The sequence below is a fragment of the Chanos chanos genome, chromosome 7 (assembly GCF_902362185.1).
Source record: "Chanos chanos chromosome 7, fChaCha1.1, whole genome shotgun sequence".
In the NCBI taxonomy this organism is placed as follows: Eukaryota; Metazoa; Chordata; class Actinopteri; order Gonorynchiformes; family Chanidae; genus Chanos; species Chanos chanos.
This window is the reverse complement of record NC_044501.1, coordinates 13,999,457-14,020,964: the sequence shown is the minus strand read 5'-3', so window position 1 is coordinate 14,020,964 and position 21,508 is coordinate 13,999,457. Positions and strand designations below refer to the sequence as shown.

Genomic DNA, 21,508 nt, shown 5'->3' with positions numbered 1-21,508 from the left:
TGCCTTAAATGACGCTGTGCTACGTTTTATTTCAGGATTGTGTGTTTCAACGTGATTTTTTTTGTCCTCCCTGAAAAAAAAGACAAAAAAAAAAAAAAAAAAAGATGATGTTAACTTGACTGAGGATTAACATGAAGGACAAAAGAGGAGAAAAAGACCAGCTAAGCAGCAGCATAGGTCCAGGTATAGAAATTCTGGGACATGCATTACTGTGAAGTCAACCCACCTTCATATGGAAGGATTCTTGCCTAGAGCCAATTCATGAGGCAGTTGGAAAATGTGAACTCAGAACACATTTCCAAAACAAGTGGGACTTATAATACCAGCCATGGGTCTAAAATGGAAGTGAAATCTTTCCTCCAAACGCATTTTCCCCCTCTTCCTGTCTCACCTGGAAGAAAGCATTCCTTTGAGCGAATTTTGGTATTTGTCTTAGCTCTCAGTCAATGAACTCACCTTAGGAGTTCGGTTTGTTTGAATTAGTCATCATAATTCCCGTGCGTTGTGTACATTTTAAAATGTGTTTTGAGACGTTGTGCGTGTGTGTTTGCTTTAGGAGGGGCAGGACTGAGGTACCCTCTGTCACTTGCAGGTTGGGAGTCACATGTGCTTTGTGTGGAAGTGGAAAACTACTCTTTGTTGCCCTAGGAAAGTAAGTATGTGTTCTGCGATAGCATGAAATGATTAATGTTTTCAAGTTCCATTTAGAAACAGGCAGAGTCTTGTCAGTCAAGTTATCTTTCCATGCGGAAGTCCACATTGGCAGCCGGAGTTTATCTGATTGTGTGTAAACTACCTTCATTAAATTTAACATGAGAATGAATGGACTTTTCCTGGCCAATACTGTTCAAGACGGAAGCATATGGTAGATGAAGCCACCTTTTATATTACTCTCTCTTTCACACAGATACAGACTGAGAGACGTCAAGAACACTATATTTACAAAGACTCCTTACATTACATCATGAATAATAAATATCACTATTTTCCCAAGCTAGAAGTACTGTGGGGAAGAATAAAGTATTTAAAAGTCCTTAGAAAAATACCAAAAGTCTTGTAACTGAAAGTACTACAGGTTTAGTAACTGAACAATGGTGGAATATCACACTGTAATCCTACATGGTAGTAGTATACAGGAATTATGAGAGCAGTGAGATGTGAGGACTCTTAACACACAAGATTTATTTTGAAGAGATTCTGATGATACTCAGCCCTGTTTTATGGAAACTGCTCTGTTCAACGAAAACCGAGAACAAGCTGTTTTTTGAAGTGGAGAAAGACAAAGGAATTGTCTAGCCACCATTTTCCACAACAGTGCAGTTACCGAAATCTGTATGGAATAAAGCAAAGTAAACTAAATTTATTAGATTTGATTAAAACATTTCATTAGATAACTTTAATAGATGTCATTTGATAGCTACAATACCATCATACTATAACTACCAGTCTGATAAAAATCACGTTTTAGAGGGAATGAGATAAGAGGTTTATGTGAACCCCAGTGAGACAGAGTACATTTTAACAAAATTTCATTTTTCTAAAAATACACAGCGTACTTCAAAGGTCAATTATCTACGTCTTTAATGTTGTTATGTAGACTTTCGGTAGACTACTTCGTAGAAAACGGTAAAAGCGCTCAACTTCTCCTGCAAATTGGGAGTCATTTCGAAACATATACTAGTTCATCCTCGTGGAACTGCTCTACGCATGCGCAAGGGTCCAGACCGCAACAACGTGAGCATCATTGAACAGTACACGACAAAAGTAAAATACTATTAGGAAGTGCCTCATGTAAAACATGAAAGCCAGGCAGGTTTGACGTAAAGTGAGTAGGCCCGCGAACTGAATAAGAGGACAGAGCTTCATCAGAAAGAGGTACATGCCGTTTTAACAAAATCATTTAGAACCTTTCAGTTACTTTAAAAGATAGTTGTTTAACAGATGTGTATTTTCAGTAAAAGCGTAGACTACATCATAGATGCACAGCTGTACGTTACGGTTTTCCTATAGGCTAGTTTGTTACTCAGCGCATTTAGATGTTCCATTCTGAGCATTTATGTTTTTAAGTTCATTGCTGAAATATTCGGAAGGACGTGGTTCGTTTCAAAAGTAAAATTACGTTCAAGGTCTTGAGAGCATATTTTGTCACTATACCTCCTAGCCCCGCTTTAACGCAGAACACGTAAGTCCTCAAGGAGTTGTGTAAGTGTTCGGTTGGACTCTTTTTCTTTCGCAATTTTCTGACGCCAGCCTCTCTTTTGCCCTTTTCTGAAATGAGAGAAACATATCACGTTTAATCTCACGATGTCTTGCTACAAACCCCCACCTCAGCAGTCTCTCCACGTCTCACCCAAAAACTACTAGGGCATCTCGTTAAACCATTCATTTTACAAAGCACTGAAAAGAAAATTGTACCTTTACATACTTTATCTTTAAACCAAGAGGTCAGTACATCTTTTTTTTCCCTATTTAAAGTGGTTCCACCTGCAAACGGGCTATGGTGAATCTTACATCACTAGTGCGTGTGTCACGTGCCACAACACTGTCACGTGACCATGTGAGCGCCCGCTTGTAACTTTGTAGCCCAACAGTGAGGGTAGGGCAGAAAGGGAATGAGAGAACGAGGGAGGCGCGCGCTAGTCAGAGTGGGAGTGAGGTTTTCTCAGTTTCAGAGGTTTGTGAATGAAGATGTTGCATGTGTAAATACCTTAAGTAATGCCTGAAACGTGTAAATTTTGAGAACTAACGCAGTAAAGACTGTCTAGCTAAGCCTGCACGGTATACGCTCCTATTTGCGGACATATCCCCCTCCCCCTCACGCCCACCGTTATGTAGATCCCCCGCGCTGCCTGTCGGAATTAGATAACTGACACTCTCAAACAGACACACACCCCACTGCAGAAACACCGAGTGGAGGGCCGGTACAGAAACACTTTGGGGAAAAAAAAGACTAAAATTAGCTGACAGCTTGACTCCCTTTGTGAACGTGTTGTGTGTGATACAAACCTATGTATTTAGGTGGCTGTAGCATCGTCTTTGTATTTCTTTACCGTGCACAGGTGCGTGTGTTTCTCTCCTCCTGAGCCAGTCATGACAGGACTGGCCGCACCAGAGCAAGGGGCCATGCTTCTTAGAGCAAATGGCATCACCCTCAAGGTACCAAATGGGAAAACTACTAATGAAGAGGTACTGCAAGCACGCGGCCAGTGGGCAAACAAGGCCGAGTTTCTCCTGGCAGTCGCTGGGCAGATCATTGGATTGGGCAATGTTTGGCGATTCCCTTACCTGTGCTACGAGAATGGTGGAGGTGGGAGGGATGATTGTGACTTATTTGAAAATAAATTTATTTGTTTGGTTGGTTGTTTGTTTGCATGTTAACTGATTGGTTACTTTACTTTTTGTAGGTGTGTTCTTTGTGCCCTACCTGTTGTTTCTGGTACTGTGTGGAGTCCCTCTTTTCCTCCTGGAGACATCTTTGGGCCAGTTTACCAGTCTGGGTGGAGTCAGTGCATGGAGGAGTATTTGTCCACTTTTTGGAGGTATGTTCACACACACACACACACTTTTTTACAAGTCAACACACCTGAGAGCTCTCAATGGAATACAATGACTAGATGATGTCAGAGAACCCCTGGAAAGCTGCATAAAGGTGATGCTATGCATTATTTAAACAAAACACACAGATACACTCACCCACACACATAATCTTCACACACATGTTTCTGAATAAACTTCACGTGTTGTTATGTATGAGTACAGATACTATCAGTTGCTTTGTCCAATCACATCAATATGTACCTCTGTACATCGTCGTAACTTTCACGGTCACTTGCTTTTATTAAAGGCACACCCAGACATTGAGTACTGTTTAGAGATGGATTCACCTGATAACATTCACTCAAAGAGCTGCACCATGGTGTTTCCTAACCAATTACCTTGTACGCTCACAAACATCTTTTTTTTTCTTTGTTAAATTCTGAATCAGGTTTGTCTTAATTATGTCGCCCAGTAAGATCATTCGAACAGATATTATACTGGAAACTTGTATGGTAACCTTTTAAATGGTGGGACCCTGTTATGGAGAATGTTTCTCTTTTTTTTTTTTTGTTTTCAAATTACAAAGGTGGACGGAACTGTGACATGGAGAACATTAGTAATGCTGTGTAACTGACAGAGATTGTAATCTTAAATTAGTAACACACAAATAAACCTCACGGGACTCTGGGTGTCAGTTAGGTGAAGTGTTATGCAGGATCTGGTGGTGGGCATGCGTAACAAAACCTTTTAAAGTTTGTTTATCTTTGGATTCTTCTCTTTGGTCTCTTTAAGTTATGAGCTATTTCAAACTTTACATAACATCAAACTGTAGCCACAGTTTAGCAAAACGAAGAGGGAAGGAAAATTGAATGAAACGTGAATTTGATTTGTTTGCTTGATTGATTTGTTTGTTTGTGAGATGATTTTTATATTAAGAACAAAAACACTATCATGTTCAGAATGCTACCACTTCTTGTCTGTGATTAATAGCACGTGTAAACATGAATGGGCAGTTAGCAACAAAAATCTGAATTCAGAACAAAGAGGCGTTGACAGGTATTGAAACTCATGTGTAGACACACACACACACACACACACACAATTCTGAGAGGTAATCGCAAAATCTGACTCAACCTTTGAATAGATACTGTTGAAGTTTTTTCTCTCAACTGGACATCTACCATATAGAACACTGAGTTCCTCATGGCTGCTGATTCTCATGTAACAGCTTTATACACACGCGCACACACACACACACACACACACACACACACACACACACGCACACACAGCAGATGGGGTCCAGCTGGGTTCTGTTGGAGACTGTGGTGTGGATCAGTTATCATATGTGTTTACAGAGATCTCTGGGCCTATACACAAGTAAAACAGCAGGGTACATATGTTCAGAGCCTAGTGTGTCCAAGTATCTGGTCAAACAGAATTACTGATTGCGACTTTGGCTGGTGAAAACGCGCGTGTGTGTTTGCCCGCACTGTTTCTGTAGATGCGTAGAATTTCTGTGTTTATAACGTGAAATCATTTGCGAGATCTGTCAGTGTAACACGTCCGAGAGGGTGTGCTCTTTTAAGGCAATTTGCGTGCGTCTGTGTATGATTCTGTATCATCGTGTTTGAAAGAAAGAGAAAATTCTAAGCATTTATTTTTAACCTGTTATCTGGTAGTTGATGGTTTTGGTTTAGGGTCTCGTTTGTCGAGAGGTTGCATTACTCAGCTCATGTGACTGGTTGTATAACAGGCCTTGGATACGCCAGTCAGGTGATAATCCTCCACAGCTGTGTGTACTACATTGTCATCCTGGCCTGGGCTGTGTTTTATCTGGCCAGCAGCTTCAGCAGTCAACTTCCCTGGGCACACTGCAACAACACCTGGAACACAGGTAATAACCTCACCCAAATTAGTCTCAGCCCTGCTAGAGTGGTTCTCAGGCCAGTCCTCAGGAAAACTCTCAGATGTTCCCTGTGTTCCTCTCATTTCTCCAGCAGTCCTAACCTGGCTTATCACAACCGTTAGTTAGTTAATTAGTTATTTGGTTGAGAAGTCAATTTGTGAGATGTTATAAAAGTATATGAGCTGAGTTTGAGCAAATACAATGGAATGTGTGGAGTTCCTTAAGAAAAACTTGGTTGAAAACCTTTGTCTGCTCTTCATAGCATTGCCCTCAGTTGCTCTAAAGAAGGCTGACAATGACATACCATTGTTTGTCATTGACATAGAAACCCTGAAGATTATTTATTGAGCTTTGATTCATGGACTGGCCTGGAACATCCATTCAGTGTATACTTTGATGATGCAATGTGGTCTTAAGCAGTGAACTGGCTGTATGCCATAAGGGCTAACTACTTGAATTCTGTTCAAGGATTTTATAACAACAGGTTTGGGCTTTATGATATTGATGGCCTTTAGTAACGGTCTGGATGTTGTATTTATATTGGGTTTGATTGTGATGATTTTGGTTGCCTACCACAGCTGCCTGTGTAGAGTTTGGCGGACAGAACCTGACAGCCAATGGGACCAGCCCAGTGAACGCAACATCTCCAGTCATGGAATTTTGGGAGTGAGTCTGCTGTGTGTGTGTGTGTGTGTGTGTGTTTGTGTGTGTGTGTGTGTGCGCGTGCGTGTGAGAGACACTCATGTCTGTGTTTGTGGAGAGAGTTTTGAGCCAATATTATGTTTGTATAACATAAACATTACATCAGTTACATCATGTAGGGAACAATGAGATAAGAAGGTGTGTTTGTTTGTCCGTTAGGCGGGAGGTGCTCAATCTGTCCAGTAGAATGGATGAGCTGGGTTCTGTGAACTGGAGGCTAGCATTGTGTCTTCTACTGGTCTGGATCGTCTGCTACTTCTGCGTGTGGAAGGGAGTCAAGTCCACAGGCAAGGTAAAGACAACTCATAACAACAGCAGACAGATATACTCATAAAATCAAGATCAAGTTCCTGAAGCTGAACAGACATGGCATATCTCTCCATATAGCCAGAGTGGCTTTGGGAAGGGAGAAGCCTCTGCCTTGACACTTCAGGGCTCCAGACTAACGTTTTACATTGGTTCCACTGGTGCGCTTACCTTTTTCAGTCAGGTGCACCAGCACATAATTTATTTCATAATACATTTTAAGCATTACCTTTTTTGTCAGCATTGGTCATTTCTGAACACATCACATAAATGATTGTAAACGGGGACAGGGGAGACAGGTGGTGTGGCGGTTACCTCCGCCGATGACGTCGGGTCTGGGCTGGGCCTTTCAGGGCCGGGGAACGGGCGTAATGGGCACCGCAGGATTTTTCTTGACGAAAAAACAGTCGATAGTTCTCTTCGTTTTGAATTACCAATATGTTTTAAGGTTGCGCTGTCACTCGAGTAGGAGTACACAGTGTGGTGTCACACACACGCACATATCTTATCAGAGTAGTGAAATGTTAAGGTGTCAGCTATTGTGTTCTTATAGTCGCTCAGGGTGCTCAGCAGAGAGACAAAAATTAAATGTACGTGAATGAAACACTATGAAAAAAAAAAAAAAAAAAAAAAGATTTGGAGGTATAAGACAACACACACAACAAGCCCATATGAGACCCCAAAGAATGAGCCAGGATGAACACACATAGAAAAGAATATACAGAAAAACGCCAACATGGAAGCGCACAGTATATAGATTACTCAAAAGTTGCAAGTGTCCTGGCTAGACCTCCACAGAAAAAAATCTAATGGTTCACAACTCTTAGAGATACGGAAGGCAACAATACAATTACAAGAGCTCTTTAAAGCCAAAGAAAGCAACCAGTAAACTCTCCAGTTTTAACCAAGCATTACTCCAAAGTATTTTGCTCTCTCATTGAGATTTTTGTCATTTGCCATGTGATAAGGAGTATATAATTGTCATTTTGTCTGTGCGGTAGAGGAGAGTCAAATACATAGACATTGCATGAAAAAGTGTGTGTGCGTGCATGTGTGTGTGTGTGTGTGCGTGTGTGTGTGTTCTTCAGGTTGTGTACCTCACTGCCACTTTTCCCTATGTGATGCTGCTTATCCTGCTAATTCGTGGGGTCACCCTGCCTGGAGCAGAACAGGGTATCATCTACTACCTCAAACCCAACCACACTAGACTGGCCGATCCCCAGGTATTCACCTTCAACACAAACATACCCAACCAGAACCCAGAACTCTTCTAAAACATACCAAAAGCATCAGCTATTCACCTTCAACACAAACATACCCGACCAGAACCCAGAACTCCTCTAAAACATACCAAAAGCATCAGCTATTCACCCTCAACACAAACATACCCGACCAGAACCCAGAACTCTTCTAAAACATACCAAAAGCATCAGCTATTCACCCTCAACACAAACATACCCGACCAGAACCCAGAACTCTTCTAAAACATACCAAAAGCATCAGCTATTCACCTTCAACAAAAACATACCCAACCAGAACCCAGAACTCCTCTAAAACATACCAAAAGCATCAGCTATTCACCCTGAACACAAGCATACCCGACCAGAACCCAGAACTCTTCTAAAACGTACCAGAGGCATCAGCTGTTCACCCTCAACACAAACATACCCGACCAGAACCTGGAACCCTTCTAAAACATACCAAAAGCATCACACTGTCCCAGGTGTCACAGATAGATTCCATTGGAGATAGTCGTGTAGAGACTGTGATAAATTCAAGCCAGCGAGGACAGCACGTACACCCTGGTCTTCCTATGGTCGAGTTATTCAAACATCAAACACATGCCCTCCTCCACATGCCCTCCCTTTGATTTTTTTTTTTGTTTTATCAAATTAGTCATGGGTTACCCTGTTGTTCACGGATTTGGCTTTGTGTCTTTGTTGCTCTGTAAGCATTTAAGGGTGTGGGTGGGTGGGGGAGGGGGGAGGGCTGCTTAGGTGTGAAGGTCTTCCTGAACTTAAAATTTGATCAATAATCAATAGTCTCAGGACTCTATATGAATTTGGATCTGTGTTGTATTAAAATGCACCTCAATACATTTTGTGTTCTTTTCTTCTCGTTTGGTTTTTTTGTTTTGTTTTTTTTCTGAGGCAAAATCTTTCATTAGGGAGAAAGTATACCTAAATTAGCAACATATTCTGTCATTTTCTTACACCCTTTTACCCTCTGTCTGGTTTTGGCTATAGGCTGAGTTAATGTGTCTTTCTCTCTCTCATAGATTATCTGTCTTTGTGTCTGTAGGTATGGATATAGACTGAGTTAATGTGTCTTTCTCTCTCTCTCATATGTTATCTGTCTTTGTGTCTGTAGGTGTGGATATAGACTGAGTTAATGTGTCTTTCTCTCTCTCTCATATGTTATCTGTCTTTGTGTCTGTAGGTGTGGATGGATGCTGGAACTCAGATATTTTTCTCATATGGGATTTGCCTTGGCAGTCTTACAGCACTGGGCAGCTACAACCGATTTAACAATGACTGCTACAAGTATGACTCCAATAGCCCTCCAACATTCACACACACACACATACATACACATACCATGCTGTCAAGAAAGAAGTCTTCTCAGAAGTTCATACATTTTTTTTTCCAAGAATCCGAATGAAATTCTGAAGTATGTATTTTAAATTTGCCCCAACTGTAAAGTGGAGGAGACCATGTCCTATTTGAGGCCATAGCAGTTAGCAAACAAGCCTGTGAATGTCAGTTTTGCAAATTTCTCTTTAAAACAAGAATAAGGGGTTTGGTATTCTTCAGAAATGTCAGGCCAGCGAGAGCCAAAAGACCCCGCTGAACCCCACCTTGACTCTCTGACACAGAGCTTTTTCACTAACAGGTCTAGTGAAATAGGAGACCAAAAAATCCATTCAATGCTTTTGAAGAGTCTCGAGAATTTTTTTGTTCTGGCCTTGTTAATATAGATGGGTTGCCAAGTGATTCGGTCAGACTTTTGTTGAATTTAGTTTCATCACGCTTCTAAGAAACTGACCAAAATTCAATTTGTGCACCACCCATGGATGTATTTGAACTCGCTAATTGAATTTCCTAAATTCTGAATTTATAAATTACGGACTTCTGGCACTGGTTGGATTGACTGGGTGGTTCAGTTATTCTACAGTTTTCCATTGGTTAGACTGACTAAATGATTCTGTCATTCCATGGTTTTGCTCGTCACCATTCACTGGACTGGGTTCTAGAGCAGTGGCATTGATCTGATGTGTCTGAATGGTGGATGATTGAACGAGTGTTTGTTTACCTGACAGGGACTGTTATAAGCTGTGCTTGCTGAACAGTGGGACCAGTTTTGTGGCAGGCTTTGCCATCTTCTCTGTGCTGGGCTTCATGGCACATGAGCAGGGTGTGGACATCACTGAGGTGGCCCAGTCAGGTGAGTGGGGATTCGGCCTGGTCTTATGACCGTGTCTCTCTGTGTCAGTGAGATCATGACTCTACTTGTTCGCCTTAACTGATCTGCCCTTGATCTGCCTAGTCCTTACCTGCCTTTGTTTAGTTGTTGAAGTGAATACTTGCATTTTTTTTTTTTATTTTGATTGTGTTCCAGTCGAATTTCTTTGTACTGTTCATTTTTGCACTCGACATGGTTATACCTGGCTTCATTTATGTCTTAACGGTGTAATATTCTTTGTAAAATGTAATGTGTATGGTCTTTGTAATGTAGTTCATTAGAATCACATATCGTACGGAAACATGTAAGGAAATATGTATAAAAACCTAACCAGCCCTTTGTGACTCTGAATGTCCCAGTTAACAGATTATTTAGGTACATTTAAAAACTTAATGGAGACGCAGTTTTGTGTGTATGACCCAGCTGTAAAAGCCTGTTTCTCCTGTAGGTCCAGGCTTGGCCTTCATAGTATATCCCCGTGCCGTCTCTATGATGCCTGTACCCCAACTGTGGGCCGTCTGCTTCTTCCTCATGATCATTATGCTGGGTCTGGATACTCAGGTATGACACACAGCAGATACACACACACACACACACACGCACGCACACAGAAAGTGATAGTATTGAAATTGTGAGGAATCTAATTTGACATATTTGACATCTGTCTGTGTGTGTGTGTGTGTGTGTGTGTGTGTGTGTGTGTGTCTCTGTCTCCAGTTTGTCAGTCTGGAGGCACTGATGACCTCTGTCAGCGACCTTTACCCGACAGTCATCCGCAGGGGTCGGCGGCGAGAGCTGCTCCTGTTAGTGGTGTGTCTGGTCTGCTTCTTGGTGGGCCTGGTCATGGTCACCCCGGTGAGCAGTCTCATCTTTCTCTCCGTTTTTTTTTGTCGATTATAGCACTCCCCCCCACTCATATTTCCACCTTTCTCTTTTAGTGTCATTTTTTTTCACCTTTTCCTTCAGCGATGCCTTTTACCAAAGACTGATGACTGATGACTGTCTCCCCCATCCCCCACCCCCCTACCCCCTCTGTCTCTGCAGGGAGGCTTTTATATATTCAAGATCTATGATCACTTCTCCTGCAGCGGAGCCAGTTTGCTGTTGCTGTCCATTTTCCAGTCGGTGGCCATAGGCTGGGTCTATGGTGAGAACACAATAAAACACTACAAGAGTTCTCCGTCACTGCACCCTAGCACAGCGATAGCCAGCATGCCTCCAGGGCATCTACCTTTCCTGTAGGATTTTGTTCCACCCTTAAATGTAACACACGTGATTCAACAAATCTAGGTCTTTAGTAACGTTTGAGTATTGGAACCACATGTGAGTGAGATTAAGGCTGGTACAAAAATTCTATAGGAGGGAGGATCTCTCTCTCTTTCTCTTTCTCTCTCTCTCTCTCTCTCTCTCTCAAAAAAAAAGTATCAGTCATATGATGTCTCAAATAACTCTACACATCAAATTTGACCAACAAGCTTTAGAGATGACCTATCAGAGACATGCAGTGTTGTTGGCTTGCGCTCACCAATATCCAACAGAACTGGGTTTTCATATGGTTTCTTTGTTTACACGTTACTGCTCTCATGGCTACAGAGAGGTTTCAGAAGATGTTATGTTTTAAAAAGAAAAATTATGAGCCCACCATCACCGAGGACAGGATGTTGTTTTTGGAAAAACACAATATTTGAGAGTGAACTTGTGTTGAAATGCAATCTAGAAATGGGTAAATAAGGAGTTACTCATACTGTCACCGGAAAAAAAGACGTCAGCACCCCGGTCTGATTTATCTTATTTTAACAGAGCCGGACAAATTTACCAACAGACTCAAAATAATCCAAAAACACAAATAAGTCACGCATGCAGTCTCAGACAGCGCAGTATCTAGATGCAATCAGTAAAACTTAACAAACAATTCTATTTTATTTCTGCGAAAACAGCATCCCTAAAGAAATTGCTTTATTGAGACAATGTCAATGAATTGGATGGGAGTGATGATTAGCGTTCATAGAGTCAAGTTAGAGCTGGAGGAAAGGGCTCAGATGGTGAACATTGCCAGGAAGATTCAGGAATGGCTGTCACTAAAGAATGTACCCATGCACGCCTCTTATTGAAGATTTATGGGTACTGTGGGACAGGGCTCAGTATTAAAGCACTGTATTTCACCTCCTATGGAAAGGTCGGCGACCCCCTTGCTCCTACTGACCTTCATTTATAGCTTAGTACACAAGAGTAAAGTTTAACTCAGACTAGAGGAAATGTCTAACTCCTAATATATTATATCACAACCAATTTTAGCCTTTATTTGTATCAGAGGGTCTATTACTGTGTAATATGTGTGTGTTATAAGTACAGTTGTTTAAGCTCTGTTTCACTAAAATTACTGCACTGACTGACATTAACACATAGTAACATGTAGTAAAAGTATAATGTGTTATAACATATCTTAAAGCTTATTGCACTACAGTGGAATATGTCTGAAGTCAAGAGGCATGGATTTCTCTCTCAAATTTTTTAATCGTGCACTTTGATTATGCACATTTCTTGCAGTTTTAATATTTAAAGAGCAACTATAATTTCTGTTCAAGTACATGCTTGTAGTTTAACTGAAACCATGTCCAGGTTTTCTTCAACGCAATAGTGTAGTAAGTGTATGTAAATCAACCGCACACCCCATTCTTCCATAATTACCACTCTAAGCCATACCTGAGTATAACATCCATCATTATTAACTCAAACCTCACTTCAAAACCACTCAGTTAAAGTTATAAATCGCTCCCCAACTCTCACTGTCTCCCTCCCTCTCTCTCTCTCTCTCTCTCTCTCTCTCTCTCATTCTCTGTGTCTCACTCTCTTCCTTGCTCTCTCTCACTGTCCACACAAACACTTTCCCTCTCTCACACTCTCTTTCTATCTCTACCTCCTCCCTTTCTGCATTCTTGTGTGAAGCAGGGGGTAGTGCTCAGTCTCCAGTGTAAATCTTTGGTTTTTAAACAAACAGTCACACACTAAACTAACCACAATCTATATCCTGGGCGTAAATCTCAACAGAGCAGCGTCTCCATGCCGATGACACCAAGGCCCAATAGGGAGCTGCTAAGGCTCAGTAAGGACTCACATTAACCTATCACATCGCTCGTTTAGATCACAGACAGTAACAGTAAATACACAGTGAAGCTAGTGCGTAAATCGTTAGCACAGTAAGATAAGCTATTCAGACAGGGCTGTTAACTATGCTAAGTAGTTCAAGTGGTCGTCAGACTGGACGATAAGACACTCTGTTCTGGACAGTTAAACCTCAGGATTTTAGGGTCACAGCCGTTAGCATTTCCTTTTTTTTTGTTGTTGTTGTTGTTGTTGTTGGTCCCCAAAACCTGTGAAATAGCTAAAGGTCAAAAGCCGGTGAATTAGTACAGTGTTGGTTGTCGTAGGTTTGGAATCTGGTCTCGTAGTTTTGTGTCTCCTGGACCATATAGTTCTTGGACCTGCATCATGACCTGCAGGTCTGAAAGTTAGAGGTGGGAAAGCCTCTTTAAGCAGAGAAAACATTGCATTCAGCAATTCAGGTGCTCCTTTAGTGGTCTTTTTTTTTTACTCTCTAAAACAAGAGTTTTTGAGAAGAAGTGGAAGGAAGAGCCTTGGTATCAAGCTATTTTTTGTACAGAGGAGAGTCCCTTTTATTTCAGTCCTCAGCTGTGTCAGCCTCAACTCTTCTCTCTGATCTCCAGGCCCAAACCGTTTCAGTGACAACATTAAAAGCATGATTGGATACCATCCACATCCCTTCTTCAAGCTGTGTTGGAGATACCTGACTCCAGCCGTGTGTATGGTACGTGACAGCCCCAAAACGACCCGATCTCTGACCTTGGTAACGTTACTGAAAAACGCTGGGTTACTGGCTGTAACGACGACAGTTCTCCCATTGGGATCAAACAGACTGGGCTGAATTTTAGTCAGCTGTTTCTTTGCTTTTGTCTCACAGGGGACGTTTGTGTTTTCTCTGGTCCGCTGGTCACCTTTGTCCCTGGGGAAGGGTGTCGTGGCCCCTGGATGGGCGACGGGTCTGGGCTGGCTTCTGACCCTCTCTTCTGTGGCCCTGCTGCCTTTGTGGGCCATTTACGCCTTGCTTACATCCCGTGGCAGCTTCACGCAGGTCAGTTAATACCTCACATCCTCATCCCTGACATTTCACCTCAGCCAATGGACTGAGTTCCTCATCAACAACAACTAATGACCCAGCCCCCCAGTCACATCATTGTTAAATCGTGTGTGTATGTGTGTGTGTGTGTGTGTGTGTGTGTGTGTGTGTGTACGGAGAGGGGGCAATGGAGACACATGGAAGCCAGCTAGATATATGCCACAATATATATACACATATATATATAGAGAGAGAGAGAGAGAGAGACACACACACTCACACACACACACACACACATACATATACATACATACATATATATATAGAGAGAGAGAGATACACACACTCACACACACACATACATATACATACATACATATATATAGAGAGAGAGAGAGACACACACACACACACATATATACACAGTCATATCAGCTACAGTTTTGGCTCCCAAACCTGTGAAACTGTCTTTGCCTTCAATTATTATTGTCCCACACCAAACTGTTGCCTAGTTACTGCACCTGCACAGCCCCCGAAATAGGCCCTCCCATAGGAGGTGCAGGTGTTTGCTCTGAAGAACGGTTACTGATTTTTTTCATGTTTAATGTCAGAGTTTTATTTTTGTTTACAAGTACAAAGTGAAAATGTTCTCATAAAGGAAACCAAGCCTACTTTACCTGGTCTGAGTTTCTTCACATCTTAATACATGGCTCAGTGTGAAGTACCTATAGCTGATTGATAATGGTAGTACATTTCCAAGTTCAATTATATGGGAATCTGGTGACCTCATTATCCTCAGCAGCACAGGTTTAGGTTTATGTGTGTGTGTTTGTGAGTGTGTGTGTGTGTGTGTGTGTGTACAGGAAAGTCTACATACAGTACGCACAAATTCTTAGAATTCTGGACTGAAAAACTAAAAACTGTGTCTGCCTAAGTCATGGCTTCCAATTTGTCTTTTTTTTCTCCACCTAATCCACAGAGAATCCACCTGCTGTGTCGCCCGGCCTTTGTCTCACCTCTGACCCAGAAACACCTAGCTAACGGCACCCATATCACCTTTGACCTCTCTGAAGAGAAGCCAAAGGAGCCAGTAGAGGAACTGTAAGTTAGGGAGTCTCATCTGGGCAGAGGAATCTCATTCCCACTGCCAGTCTTAAGCTAGGACACCTCTGTCATGAAGTGTCAAAGGTCAGGGTCAAGACCCAGAACTTGCCTTGACTGCCAGAGCACAACAAAGACAGCAGTGAGCAACTGGAGTGTGAGAATGTGAGAGGTTCACCAAGCCTGATAGTGCAACTGAAACAGAAGAGAGAGAGAGAGAGCGAGCTCAGAAAGGACATTACTGTGACTGATAAAAAATATAACTTATAAGGGTTATGGATGTTTTGTATGTTCCTGTCTGTTCTTGAATTTCTTTTGAAAAACTGAAAAAAAAAAAAAAATCAGCATCTTTTCAAGGAATGGAGTGTCTGATGCGTTGTTCATAAGACGTCGACTTCTGGGCGTCTTTGCCTGGTCTTTGACCCTTAAGAGGAACAGCAATAGAATTGATCCACAAACCCCCCACAGTCAGGCGCTGTGTGTGTGTTAAGGTATATGTTACTGAGATTCATTTTATTGAAACAGACCCCATTATTGTAATATTGAATCTAAAGCTTAACTTGAATCTGGACCTTGAAACTCCATGACTTGTACTCCACTACTGAACTTTATCTGAAGTTGCAGAACTTTGGTTTTGCTACATCCATGTTCCGTATTTCTTAAATAATAATGATATTGTAAACTCTTCGTTTCCATGTACTGCATTATTTTGTTTCATTCTTCTTTCTTTATGTGAGAGCCTGTGTCACGGCCATGGGTTTGTAAATATACATATGTAAACCATGGCAGGACGCAGTCTCAGACAACTTGGCAAGTGACTCCGTCGTACTATGACGTCTGATAACTGACTGATCGCAGTAAATACGAGTGTGAGGAGATTTGTGTTTTATTTTGGGGTTTAAAGTGTCCATTTTACAAAGGTGCATTAATAGAAAAAAAAAATCATGTGTTTTTCTATACTTCACGGTATGTTTTTCATAATTGTTAATGTGTTTAGGGTATTATACTGCCTATCTGATATACTGCCTTGAGGACAGTATCGGTAATGCAAACTACTGTTGTTGTATCTAAACAGTCTATGTTTTTGTGTGCTGGCTCTTGTCAGACCTGGAGGAAAATTAAGATTGCTCTCACAGATACTTGAATAATTGTCTGAAAACGCACACCTTGTTCTTTGTTTACAGAGAGACTCGGATTTTGTCAAATGTCAAGAGGGTTTAAAACCAGTAAATCATCTTTCATATTTTCTCTAAATGTTTCATACATATGTTTGTTTGTTGTTTGTTTGTTTTTGCCTAAGATGTCTCAGAGAGAACAGCATGACCCACAAACGCTCAGGAGACTACTATCTAACCCTAGTGAAACAGTGAGAGGTGTGTAGGAAAGCTGTGGTGTGAAGACACCTGTAATCCAGAGAGAGGATATAGATGTATATCTGTATACATATATAATGTCTATGAAGATTTATGGGTTGATTTTTACATACAATGAGAGGAAAGAGACACATATATATATATATATATAATGTCTATGATGATTTATGGGTTGATTTTTACCTACAATGTGAGGAAAGAGACAGATATATAATGTTTAAGAACATTTATGGGTTGATTTTTACATATTATGAGAGGAAAGACACATAGATATATAATGTTTATGAACATTTATGGGTTGATTTTCACATACAATGAGAGGAAAGACACATAGATATATAATGTTTATGAACATTTATGGGTTGATTTTTACATATTATGAGAGGAAAGACACATAGATATATAATGTTTATGAACATTTATGGGTTGATTTTCACATATTATGAGAGGAAAGACACATAGATATATAATGTTTATGAACATTTATGGGTTGATTTTCACATATTATGAGAGGAAAGACACATAGATATATAATGTTTATGAACATTTATGGGTTGATTTTCACATATTATGAGAGGAAAGACACATAGATATATAATGTTTATGAACATTTATGGGTTGATTTTTACATATTATGAGAGGAAAGACACATAGATATATAATGTTTATGAACATTTATGGGTTGATTTTTACATACAATGAGAGGAAAGACACATAGATATATAATGTTTAAGAACATTTATGGGTTGATTTTCACATACTATGAGAGGAAAGACACATAGATATATAATGTTTATGAACATTTATGGGTTGATTTTCACATATTATGAGAGGAAAGACACATAGATATATAATGTTTATAAACATTTATGGGTTGATTTTCACATACAATGAGAGGAAAGACACATAGATATATAATGTTTATGAACATTTATGGGTTGATTTTCACATATTATGAGAGGAAAGACACATAGATATATAATGCTTATGAACATTTATGGGTTGATTTTCACATATTATGAGAGGAAAGACACATAGATATATAATGTTTATGAACATTTATGGGTTGATTTTTACATATTATGAGAGGAAAGACACATAGATATATAATGTTTATGAACATTTATGGGTTGATTTTTACATATGAGAGGAAAGACACATAGATATATAATGTTTAAGAACATTTATGGGTTGATTTTTACATACTATGAGAGGAAAGACACATAGATATATAATGTTTATGAACATTTATGGGTTGATTTTTACATATTATGAGAGGGAAGACATAGATATATAATGTTTATGAACATTTATGGGTTGATTTTTACATATTATGAGAGGGAAGAGACATAGATATATAATGTTTATGAACATTTATGGGTTGATTTTCACATACAATGAGAGGAAAGAGACAAGCAGGGGAGCTGGTGTGAGTGTGAGGGATGATGGGATGCAAAAAGGGGAATTAACTAGAAACATTAGCACTCTGGTTATGTAAATGGCTCCAGCTTCAATTAGTGCTATTAGATACACTCACAAAGCCAAGCGTGTGTGTGTGTGTGTGTGTGTGTGTGTGAGCGCGCGAACACAGCGGCCGTGTTAGAACGAGCTGTTGTGGCACGTGTTCGTGCATGCGTGTCTATATGCACGTTTTCAGAGTGTGTGTGTGTGTGTGCATGTCCTATATTTAGAATATGTGTATAGAAGTGTGCCGTGTGCGTGTGTGTGTGTGTGTTTGACGATACAAGAGGTTGGCGGATGTCCATATGCTTCTCTCTAGCAGGGTGACGTTTCAGATGATGAGGATTATAAGGGATCCTCTAATGTGTGTTTCTCTATGCTGGTGTACAACGTGTGTCTGCAGGCCAGAGAGGGAGGCAATGACACGTTGGACAAAGTCTGCCAAAGCATGCCTGTGCTCTGTGCATCTGTGTGTGTGTATGTGTGTATTTTTGTTTGTATCCAAAGCTTATACTCACAGTTGGTTTTGACTCACACATCCTCCATTCTCTCCTTTCCTCCTATTGCTTCATTCTCTTCTTCACCCTGTTATATATATATTTATATATATATCTCCATCCCCTTTTCTTTTTCATCATGTTCATATTTGCCTTTAAGCTCTTGTTCAGTATACACACTGTATTGTTTATCACTGGGTTTCCTCGACTAATTTACAAAATGTGTTCGCTCACACACATTCTTGCAGAACTATTTCATATGGTGACTTAATTGTCACATTTTTGGTTAGTACACAGTACATTGCAAGTCTAAAAAGACAGATGAAATTTTGGAGGACGCTGAAGGAGTGATATGACAAACGCTAATGGATAGACTTTGCCTAAATAGCCTTCAGCCAACGCTGTTTGTGCTCTCCCTATTAGTACCATTTATCAATGACAGGCTGGCAGTGTTAATGATGGCTCTATCGTGAAAGACCCCCACACACACATCAACAAGACACACACACACACACATACCCTGTTGCCCTTCATCTATGTACAGACCACTCCACATTAGCCACCCCAGCGCTTCTTCTCACATTGCACAAGGCTGAGTAAACATCCATGAGGCCTGGGGTCAAGTGAACAGGACTCTTCTCCCTTATTGGATGCTGTAGGCTCCCAACTGTGCGTAACCCTCAAAACTGTGACAGCTAGGTGAGAGACACATTGAGGTTGTGTAACGAGGATGTTTTGACCACCGGGAAAAGTGAAACGGGATCCGGTCGATATTGACCGCCGTCTCTCAGAGCTGTGGGAGACTCAGCTGTTTTTTCACAAGGGCCCAAACTACCAACAAGGCTTTTCAAATCGCTAAAAGATTAAGTGTGTGAAATTCACTGCTGTTGCCCTGTGAACATGTGAGCTAATGGAATAAATATATATATATATATAAATATGTATATGTGTTTACCATGCTGCTGCCAAAGGTCCATAACACCTCACGCTATATATATGAGAGAAAATGTATCCTCATGACCCCATTCCTCTGACAGTATTTCAGCAGAAGACTGACTGCTGGCCCTGGCCACTACTACTGTTACATCAATGATATAACAGTTGGTATCACAGTGTTGTACGCTGGCAGCATGGGTATCAGACTACTAGTGCAATGGCCTCTTCCATTTTGTCTTAAAGGTGCAGGGCCCCTCTGAAGTAGTGGACTGTACCACTTTGAGGTAGCACTCAAATCCTGGTGTGGTATTGCAGAGTGCTAGGTTGTAAACACCGAGTGCATGTGTGTGTGTGCGTGTGTGTGTGTGTGTGTGTGGGCGGGGGGGATTATGAAGCCGCATCTTTGCACTGCATTTAGTCATCTTATGACATAATCAAGGCACACAGACAGGGAAAATTGAATACTTGTGAGATTATTCACAGGTAAACTGTTTTTAAATGTTTTGAAAACCCTGTGATGTAACACACTCAGAGACAGAAGCTGGCCCGTCCTGCTGGAGAGTATCACTGACATGGCTCTGGTTATACTGTAGTGTTCAAAAAGGCTTTACCAGAATTAGGTTGCTGGATGGACAACACAGCCTTCAGGCACAGTTCCTCTGTATGCGTGTGTGTGTGTGTGTGTGTGTGTAATCAGTCAAACAAAAGGATGGGGGATAATTCTCTCACACAAACATTCTTTCTCTCTCTCTCTCTCTCTCTCTCTTTTTATCATTCCCTCTCTCACTCTTACTCCAAATCTCTTTTGCTCGCCTGTCAGTGTGAGTCACTGTTTTTGATGGATCCTATGGGAAAGACTATAAACTGACTCAGCTTCAGTAAACAAACACTGGGCAAGAGATCCATGAAATGTCATTTCTGTATGAGAGGCTCAACTCACCCCAGCTTCCACCCAGCCTGAGTTCGAAGGAGGACTGTTATTGTTCATCCTCCAAAACCAGCCAATGACACCCCAACACAAAGTCACACATTTCCCTGAAGATGCAATAAATAATCTCAAAACATTCAAACATCCCTCTTTTACTTACAGGAACTGCAGAGATACCATGTGCTGCCCATGCTAAATAAAATGTGTATTCATACCCACACACACACGCACACACAGAGAGAGAGGGAGAGAGAGAGAGAGAGAGAGAGAGAGAGAGAGAGAGAGAGAGAGAGATACGCTCTAACTGCTAGCACCATAAATTATCCTCCCCTCAATTGTTAAATGCGTCGTTTCACTGTCAGGCAAATGTTGAAAATACACTCATAGATTTTCAGAAACAAATGTTAAGTGTAGAACCCGCGTTTGTCTTCCTCGATTTCATTGCACACAACGCTGAATAAGTGAGAGCTTGTTCTATTATTGTTTACAGTCTGCGCTCCAGCTATCTAGCTGGTGATGTCACGCCAGAGCGAGAACGATCCGCAATAGTCCCAGACATCTTTATGAATGCCCCCACTCGTGCCCACAATACCAGTTATTCTATGCTGAGTGGAGCGGTCGCCCGCGGGGGTTGTTGCATAGAATTGTACTGGCGCAGGGTTTCCCAGAAGCGGATTCCCTCCAAATGACGGCACGTTTTTGCTCTGAAGTCTATAAGTGTTGTATTAATACGAATAGGGATTTAGTTTGCTATATTTTTCAGCATATTTGCGAGATATGTTTGTAAGAGGGACTTTTTGCTGTTTATCAGTACCTCTTTTCACTATCTCCATTGAGACTAATTTAGTGAGGAAGAACAGAGAAGTGCTTCGCTCTAATAAAAGCTTTGTTCCTTCTTTGCCCACTCCACCGCCTCTCTCCTACTGTTTGTGTCTCGGCGCCGGGATGGGACTGAAGAGGTTCGGCAGTCCCAGCACTTGACTTTGCTTTTATGCTTTGATTTCAGCAGACACGAGACCTCTGAGCTGTGGAGAGAGAGAGAGAGAGAGAGAGAGAGAGAGGGATAGAGACAGAGGGAGAGAGAGAGAGAGAGAGAGAGAGAGAGAGGAGGGTGGAGTGAAGTGGAGAGTAAGCGCAAAGGGGCAGGACTTCTGTAGCTCT

At 41.1% G+C, this 21,508-nt stretch overlaps 1 protein-coding gene across 1 annotated transcript; it reads left to right on the top strand.

The window, feature by feature from the left end:
• The first annotated feature begins 3,090 nt into the window (after positions 1-3,090).
• Positions 3,091-15,156, top strand: LOC115816026 (sodium- and chloride-dependent GABA transporter 2-like). Its single transcript, XM_030778997.1, has 14 exons — positions 3,091-3,307; positions 3,405-3,539; positions 5,294-5,434; positions 6,025-6,112; positions 6,308-6,440; positions 7,543-7,677; positions 8,894-8,997; positions 9,774-9,898; positions 10,365-10,477; positions 10,634-10,771; positions 10,961-11,063; positions 13,642-13,742; positions 13,896-14,066; positions 15,031-15,156. Exons 1-14 carry the CDS (start codon positions 3,091-3,093, stop codon positions 15,154-15,156), a joined length of 1,830 nt encoding a protein of 609 aa, XP_030634857.1.
• Positions 15,157-21,508: the final 6,352 nt, after the last annotated feature.